General features: G+C 41.6%; 1 protein-coding gene across 1 annotated transcript; it reads left to right on the top strand.

Moving 5' to 3' along the window:
- The first annotated feature begins 54 nt into the window (after positions 1-54).
- On the top strand, positions 55-7684 carry CHCHD4 (coiled-coil-helix-coiled-coil-helix domain containing 4). Its single transcript, XM_064432745.1, has 3 exons — positions 55-285; positions 2063-2161; positions 6532-7684. The coding sequence occupies exons 1-3, from the start codon at positions 264-266 to the stop codon at positions 6819-6821; spliced, it is 411 nt and encodes a 136-aa protein (XP_064288815.1). The 5' UTR covers positions 55-263; the 3' UTR covers positions 6822-7684.
- Positions 7685-8814: the final 1130 nt, after the last annotated feature.

Here is an 8814-nt window from a genome sequence, read left to right as displayed (position 1 = left end):
CCCGCCTTCTCTCTCCGCCCTGCGGCCGGGCGCGGGGCAGGCGGGAGCTGTAGTGCGGCGGGGCCGGGCCTGGCGGAGCCCCGCGGCCGGCAGGAGGTGCGTCAGCGGCCGCCTCCGGGCCGGGAAGGCGCTTCCGGAGGCGGGAGGTCGCGGCGTGGAGCAGCGGCGCGGCGCTGCCCGAGCGGTGCTGGCGGGACGGCGGGAGCGGAGCGGCGGGGCCCGTGTGCGGCGCGCTGCGGAGGAAGGCACCGGCCGGCTCCGCCATGTCCTACTGCAGGCAGGAAGGTGCGCCCGAGTGTCCTCCCAATGTCACCCCCGCCGGGCGGGCTCGCCGTGAGGCGGCCGGGGGTGGGTGCTCCGCGGGGTGACCGCCCGCTCCCCGCAGCCCGTGAGGGGAAGGCGCAGCCGGAGTAGGGAGGAGGCGCGGCGGCCGCCCGCGCTCCGTGTGCGGCGGCGGCGGCGCTGCCTCGCCTCCCTCCGCCGACCTTTCTCCTGACGGAGGGCGGGAAGGGCGGCGGGGCCGTGAGGCGGCAGCGCGGTCCCGGGCGGCGGGGCCGGTGAGGCGCCGGCAGCGGCCCGAGGTGCCCGCAGGGAGCGCGCGTGGCCGCGGGGCGGCTGAGGCGTGCGGGCAGGGCAGGGCAGCTCCCGGCCGCGCAGCGCCTTCTGCCCGCCGGCGTTGAATTTATCCCAGCCTGGCTGAGTGGCCAGAGGCGTGGGGTTTGGCCTTTTTAAGGTCGATGGACAGGGTGGGTAGAGTGCGAGCTTTTCTGGGTCTGTATCATGTTGTATAGGTGGGGGTATTTATGAGGCTTGTCACCTCTTAAAGTGGGAGATGAGTAGGTAAATATCTAGATGCATATCTGCGTCAACTTATGTATAAATAAATATCCCTGCTCTCTTAAGAAATGCGAAGTGGCTGAATGCAAAGTTTCAGACTAGAAAAAAACCACCAGTAGTTCTAAACTTATAAGTTATAAACTTGGACACAGACTATAAACTGTGGTCATAATGCATGGACCTCTTTTATGATTTATGCTGTGCTTTGTTTAATTTTGCAATATCTCTCAGTTGCCTCATGCAACCCTACAAAATTGCAGTGACGGGGTTAGAGTTCGTGTGTTTCTCCTTTCATATAAGAAATGACTGAACATTCCACATTGTAAGTTTGCTGGAGGACAGTGCAGAGTTGTCACAAAACTGTTTCTGTTTTTTAAAAGGTCTTAGATTTATCTGTTTTTAATGCATGGTTGCTGAGCAAGGTTAAGTTACTGAACATCTGCTGGCTGAGGTCACACTGAGGGGCCAGGAGATTCTAATTTCTTAATATGCCAAGTTACTGTAGTGGCCTTTATGAATTTAGAGAATTCTTGGGGAATTTACCATTTTTTCTACATTCAGAGTGTGTGTTAGAGCTTTGCAGGGTTGTTAGAAAACTAAAACTACTGAAGTTTCCAGCCAAGCCTCCCCCGACTTTGCTATGGAATGTTTTAGTTAAATTAAGAGCAGGAAATTTGCTCCATTGGATTTCCATCCTTTGTAATGTTCACAGCACCTTTCAGTGTAGTTAGTTCTATATGGTGATAGCTATATTTTGTTTTTAATACAGGTGATTAGTGTAAAATATTACACTAGTCTTTAGCAAAGAGCACTGTTATTGATAAGTTCCTGTTGAACACTTTAGCTGCTATTTATTATAGTTTCTCTTTCACTTTTTTTTTAATTCTGTACTGGTCACCTGTGTTAGTCCTAGTGTTGGAGTAATTTAAGTTTGTTTTAAAACAGCTTTTTAACGTAGCAGTTTAGTAAACTGTATTGTTTATTACAGGACATTGCTGTGAAAATCGGAGCTTTAGAATAACAGAATTTCAGTGTGTATGTGTTCCTCTGAACTGTTCTAGTAACTGTTCTCATTGAAGGTGATTGTTAAGTGCAACAGCTCATTCTCAATATTAGTGAATCACATTGAATATCTCATTACCTTGTGGTGTTCTGCAGTTTTGTAAATCGCTCTTTTCTGTCTCTCATTTCTCTGAACTTTTGCTTCTTGTCTCCTCCCTGGCAGGAAAAGACAGAATAATATTTGCAACCAAGGAGGACCATGAGACCCCGAGCAGTGCTGAGCTGGTTGCAGATGATCCAGACGACCCTTACGAAGAGCAAGGTCAGTAGAGAGCAGAATGAAAGTAAGAGGTGTTGCATCATACATAAACCCAACAGAAAACAAACCCTGCATGAATTAGAAAAACGTAAACATATTTAAAGACTGAGGGCAGCTGGTTATGCAGTAAATACCCAAACTCTTGGCAGTTTTAACTGCCAGCTTAGGACACTTTTTTCCAGTATTTATTTTTCTACACTTGGAATGATTTTTCTTAGTGGTCTCTTCAAATATTCATCTGATAGCTTTTAGTTTGGTTAGTGGCCACAGATATGCAGGGATACCTTTTCCTTTTATTGATAAAGTTAGAGCCTAATCAGGTGAAAATTATGATAATTTTTCCTCTGTTTTAAGTTATAGCATGCAATTTTCAGAGAAGCTGGAGTGAGTTACATATCACTGTCATTGATGTGAGTTGCTCACCTGCCTGTGAGCAGCTGAAATTGCCTCATGTGGCAATCTCTGACTATCTGATTTAATATAAATAAATATCTGGCTAAAAACTGTACTATACTGGTAGCAATATAAACAATATCTTTCAGTGGCACGTGATGGGTAAGTTGAAATTATTGAGTTTTCAACTGTAATCGTGCCTTGAAAAGATAAAAGTTTTCATGAAGATTACAGTTCTTGTACAAAGTATATCCAACCTGCAAATAGAGATTTAGGAGGGCAGAATACTTCTGAGACCAAGGCTTACAATATTCTGGTTGCAGATTTTAAATAATGGGTAAATGAATTATACTTCCAGTAAAGATGATTAAATAAATTTTGCCCTGAGTTAATAATTATCATGAAAAAGTGAGTTTAGGTTAATTTTTTTCTAATCGCCTCTATGTTTACAGATCTTTTGGTCTCTTCACTTTGTGTGAAGAGATTTCATCGGTTTCAGCTCAACTGAAGCTGAAGTAAATTCTTCAGACTTTTTGAAACTTAGCTAGAAAGTGAAAGTTATGCTTTCTAAAGTGTCTCAGAGACCTTTAGAGGGCAGCATTTAAGCAGTTTAGCAGCTGGAGCTCACAGGGTCTCTTAGCTGATATGGTGTGTACTGTAATTTGAAACACACCTTATGTAATTAAAATTAACTTTTTTCGTACATAGATTTGTGTTGAAATGTTACTGCATTTATCTGCCTATTTTGGCTTCATTAGAATTCTATGTAGTCAGTTATATATCCAAAAGTTTTTCTCATTTGCACTGGTAAGTCTGTTAATTACCTGCTTTGACATACATTTGGGTAATAAACTAGTCAAAATTAAAAAAAAAATACCACTTTATTTTTGTTTAATCCATATCAGTTGATTACTGTTATGTGTGTTTTGCTGGACATGGAAAGGCTGTGGTGGGGAAGAGAGGTGATGGGGTTTGTTTCCTAGCAATCCTGCATTTACAGAATGTTAGATCACTTTCTTCCTCAGCAGTAGATCAGAGAAGAAAGGGGGAAAGCCAGGAGCTTTTTATGTCACCTTACAGTGTGTGTCTGGGGGATTCAAAATGAGAAACTGTAAACTATGTTTAAGTACTGTCAGTAAGTTTGGGTAGGGATTTCTTGTGTGATTTTCTTAGTATGTGGTAAATTACTGTCTGAAAAAGTACTTGAATGACCCAGTGCATTAGGACAGAAGAGAGAAATATCACAGAATATCACAGACTGTGGTGGTAGGGAGTGAAGCTTATGGGCAGGACAGACATGGATAAAATGGTTTGGAATATGTTGAAATGCTGAAGCTCTGGCTTGTATGGCTTTTAAGTAAAAAGAAAATTGGGAAGGGTTTTACTGTACCTAATGTAACATGCAGGCTTTTCTAATTTAGCTTCTACTTGGAATAGAAGACTTGGTTTCCAGTGTTGTATGATTAACTGTAAGGACTCTTCCTCTTTTATGCTCTGCCAAAGAGACCAGTCAGATCTGGGAAAGAATAAATGAATTATATAGACCTGCCATAATCTGCATTGTTTTCCAGTGCACCTGAAACTTGTGTTTGAGGTTTTGGTTTTTTGTAGGGGCCTTTTTCATACTTGATATAAACATCTAGTTTGGTATTTGGTAATTTTGATAGTTGTTATTTTGTCCCAGACATTAACAGACATTAGCCTTTGAGCAGTTTACTTGAATCAGTAGATTGGTCAGGAAAACTTGTGTTCTGTTTCCCTTAGGATGAAAACCAGCTGTATACTGCTCTTCTGTCAATATTTTGTTGTTGTTGTATCAGCTGGGTGATTTTGGTAGGCAAAATGTTAATGACTCACTTTAAGCTAAAAATATTGAAAGAAAAAAGGCCATGGGAAATGGAAGGGCAGACAAACTGGAGTAAGTTCAGGTTAGGATTTCATACTGCAGTGAAGATCACCGTTCACTGTCTGTGCCTTTTGACAGCTGTGGCTGATGGAAACAAATTAAGAATTCATTTGCAGCGGTTTTGAAATAGTATTGTTACTGTAAAGCATCTTTCTAGTCCTATGTGTTGCAGATGGTGGAATTCAAACATGAAAGATTCCTGGTTTTCACTGACATCTTGGCTGCCTTCACTTCGAATAATTTTTTATTTTATTAAGCTTATATGAAGAAGGCAATGATGAGTTTTATGCATGCAAAGTGGTTTTTATTAGTGTTACAGCTGTGATGGGAAAGTTGGATAAAAGTGCTTATGGAATTGGACCTCAAACACAGATTGTTGCTGGTCTTTCCCTTCTGTTTTTCCAGACTTGTTCCTGTCATCTTATTTCATAAACAGTTTTAAAGTGGTTTCTAGAGGGGACTGATGAAGCAAAACTCCACGTTCTTTTAAGAGAGAACTTGGTGAATGATCAAATATACAGGACTGTTTCTGTGGCTAATGATGTCCCTTTCAATCCTGCTTCCTGTCATCTTCCACTGTGAATCCTTGGCAGATAAACTTGTTATTGGGGTGTTCGTCATGTTGCAGGGAAGAAACTCTTCTCAGAACAGCAGAGGGACTTCATAGCAGCAAGTCCAAAGACAAGGGTTGACACAGATGTCCAAAGGCAAGGGTTGACACAGATGTCCAAAGACAAGGGTTGACACAGATGTCCAAAGACAAGGGTTGACACAGATGCAGCTGGGCCTGCCTTTGGCCATGACATGAGCAGCTTCCATGAGCTATGAGCCATTAGGTTGTGTGGTGTCAGCAATCAATTGCTCACACAAGTCTTGATCTGCAGTGCTCTAAACAGGGTTATTTTTTCTTCCACAAGTGCAGGTTCAAGTAGATTGTGACTCGCTGGATCAGTGAGGTTCAGCCTGCATTTGAAAGAAGTTTGAATTAAATTTTAATTAAAAATAGTAATCCTTTCTATTGCAGGCTTGCAACTCAGGAAGAGCAGTGGATGAAATGTGTTTCCGTTTTAATTGTGTTCTAAGCTTGCTGATGGACTTACTCATTGATGTGTGAATTCTGCTGTGATTATGAATGAGGAAATGCTTGCTTTATTCATCTGTATTTTTGTTTTGCTTTTCTGGAGCATGGCTTCTGGAGATGTATTTATTGCATTAGAGACTCCGGAAGCCCACAGGACCAAGTCTGTTATACTGAATTTCTAAAATCAGAGGAAAGGAGTTCTTCATTGACCTTCATTGTATAAATCAGTTCCCATGTAGAAGAACATATGCCCTTAAATCTTCACCTTGCCAGTCCATCAGTGAAGTATTTCTGTCAGGACTTTAATTGTTCCAGAGCAGAGGTTTACAGCTGTTCCAGTTTAAAGTCTGAAGTGATATTTATCTCCTTTCAGTTGTGTTCTAAAGTACAATTTGGTTTCTGGCAACCAGACAGGCAGGCTTGCTCTCAGGCTTGCTGTTCCTTGTGTTCTGTGGCACGTGACTTAGTCTTTACAAATACACTGATTTTTGTTTTTACAGTTCTGGTCTTCAAGTTGAAATTCGAAGGGGGAAAGTTGTGAGTTATTATTTCAGAGTTTATTTCAAACAACAAGAAAAATGCATGAATTTGATTTGATGTAAAAGATTTCTAGTCTTAATAGTGGATTTAAAGTTTTACTATTTGTATGCAATGATTTTAATGCTTGCTTGTTCCCCTGACAGAGTCTGGCAAATCGATTGACTTGACTTCCATCTGTCCCTTAGAATATTCTCAGTGGTCTGTAGTCCAGGGAGAAGGACTTAATTCAGAGATGGATAGAGAGCTAATCTCACTTGTGCCCATTAAAGGATTATACAGATCAGAGCATGAAACAGACTGGCTGGGAAGTGAAAGGTGTTTATCAGCCTTGAAGCCACAGAACTGAGATGGCTTTAGGAGTGCTTGAGTTCACACCTGCAGCCCAGCAGCTGTCACGGAGTGAAATCAATGTTTGGAAGGTGCATTAACTTTTCTTCTCTCTTGTTTATTCAGGATTGATATTGCCCAATGGAGATATCAACTGGAATTGCCCATGTCTGGGTGGAATGGCGAGTGGTCCCTGTGGGGAGCAGTTCAAGTCAGCCTTTTCTTGTTTCCACTACAGCACAGAAGAAATAAAGGGATCAGACTGTGTGGACCAATTCCGTGCCATGCAGGAATGCATGCAAAAATACCCAGATCTTTACCCTCAAGAGGATGAAAATGATGAGAAGTCCAGCAAAGATTTGGAAGCTGCCTCTATGGAGGCCTCTGCTGCCAAAGAGGAGGAGGGATCCAGCTAATGAAGATGCAAGGAGGCTGTTGTCTCCATTCCTCATTGTCAGAGACATGGACTTCTGCAGTGTGTCTGTCTTCTGAGTAGTGAGGGAATGTTTCACCATATTCTGTGCACTGTATCATAATAAATAATTTATTCCTGAAGGAGAAATTTCAGAGCTTCAGCCTTGCAAATAAGTACTGCAAAAAGAGTGAGTGTGTGTATGTACTGTGTAACCTGGTTTTGGACACAGTTAAAACTTTAACAGCTGTTCTTTACCCTCAAGTTTTCCTTGAGTTTTGACTTGAATAATGTCTTGAAGTACATAGCTTTCAACTAAAATTCCACTGGCACACCAGGTCTGTCTTCATTTCAGTATGTTCTGATCAGTAGCTGATTTTTGTTTAATGTATTCTTTTCTATCAATAGAAATTAACATTAAATGATTGTTTTTCCTTTAGGATTTTTTTTCCAAAGTGATGCAAGACATTGAAAGTGGCCTAGATCTAGAATTTCTAAAATAATTTCAAATGGTCTTACTAGATTATGGTTGCATTTTACTACTGGCATCAGATCAGGACTGCCAGGAAAACGTTGAAATGCACATCTTCTTTGATTTCATTTACTTACTGTGATGCCTTTTGCATTTTTAAAAATGGTGTGTTGTGCAGCTGATGATTAAGATGAATGCAAAGAATGTTGGTCACTGGCTTTATTTTTGCTCTGAAAGTACTTTTGGGTTCATTTGGTTATTACCTTCTCCTTCAATGTATAGATGGGCACTTGTGAAATACTTTGAGATAAAATAAATTGTTACCTGGTGTAATGATCTCAAAACAGATACTGTGACTTAAGTGCATATTAAAAAGAAAATACTTTTTACCCTCACTGGAAGCTCCTGTGTCTTCGTGGTGTGGTGTTTTGTTTGGTTGTTTTTTTGTTAACACTGATTGGATTTGAGAACTGTTCTGTGCTATAAGCAGGCCTTGAATGAATTTGTGAGTTGTGAAGATCAGTTGCTCCATCTTGTCAGATTTTTGTTCTCATCTTATTCTTTTTTCCGCAGCCCAGGCAGAAAGGCATAAAAACCTCAAGCTTTTTTAGCAGCTGTAGTAGACTGGATCATGAACCAGCAAATAAACATGAACAGCTATTAAAATACTTGAAAATTACTTGAGGTACAAATAATTTAATAGTTCATTATTATTCAATAGCTCTAGATAAGCTATACTGCAGTGTTTGTCTTTCTGAGCAAAAGATAGGCTGTGAGATTTTTTTCAAAAGAGATTGTGGTTGTGGTTGTTTGGTTTTTTCTCTCCTGTTGGTTACCTCACCCAAAGTATAAAAGGTTGTAGTGTCAGTAATGCAGCTCACAAAGTCCAGCAATGTTTAAACACTTGCCTTTCTCTGTGGGCAGCACTCTGGAGTGCCCAGCAGCATTAATTCTGTATTGCACTTTTGTGTCTTGCTTGCATAAGTGAGTTCGGTGCCACTGATTCTGAATGTTTGAGGGGAGTTTCTGTCAAGTTTTAATAGTGTGTTTGAGCTGTTTGTGTTTCAGTGCAGCTGCTGGATCCTCAGAAGAAAATTTCTAGGCAGTTAAGTGGCTGACAACAACTTTGTTCTGAGGGCAGTGATAGCCGGGACTCTGAGCATCGCTGCTTTCCAAAGAAACAAAGTGACACAGAACTTCTCAGTGTGACTCTTTCAGGCATGAGAAGCCAAGTGCCAAGTTAACCTGAGTAAACTGGCACAAAAGCAGCAGAGATAATCTTTGGCACTGAGGCAGTTGGGCCATGCAAATGAAATCTTAGGCAATAGATGAGTACTGGGCACCAAATTAGAAAAAAATCACATGCACCCGAGCTTCTGGTTGTTCAAATGGAAATCTAGTGCACTCTGTGAGGAAGCAAGAGCTGTTTGTCAAGAGGTGCCCTGTTCTAACAAGTTGCCTCTTCTTTTTTTTTTGCTGTGCTTTTCTTTCCCACATTGCCTTTGTGCTCTAAAGTGTTTGGATT

This window comes from Passer domesticus, chromosome 9, assembly GCF_036417665.1.
Source record: "Passer domesticus isolate bPasDom1 chromosome 9, bPasDom1.hap1, whole genome shotgun sequence".
NCBI lineage: Eukaryota > Metazoa > Chordata > Aves > Passeriformes > Passeridae > Passer > Passer domesticus.
This window is presented reverse-complemented; position numbering and strand designations above follow the sequence as displayed.

Bases quoted from the DNA above. Each gene is read 5' to 3' on its own strand.
- CHCHD4 (XM_064432745.1), top strand. From the start codon at position 264: ATGTCCTACTGCAGGCAGGAAG. The intron at 286-2,062 runs GTGCGCCCGAGT...CCTCCCTGGCAG, and splicing joins GTCCTACTGCAGGCAGGAAG to GAAAAGACAGAATAATATTT. The intron at 2,162-6,531 runs GTCAGTAGAGAG...TTGTTTATTCAG, and splicing joins CGACCCTTACGAAGAGCAAG to GATTGATATTGCCCAATGGA.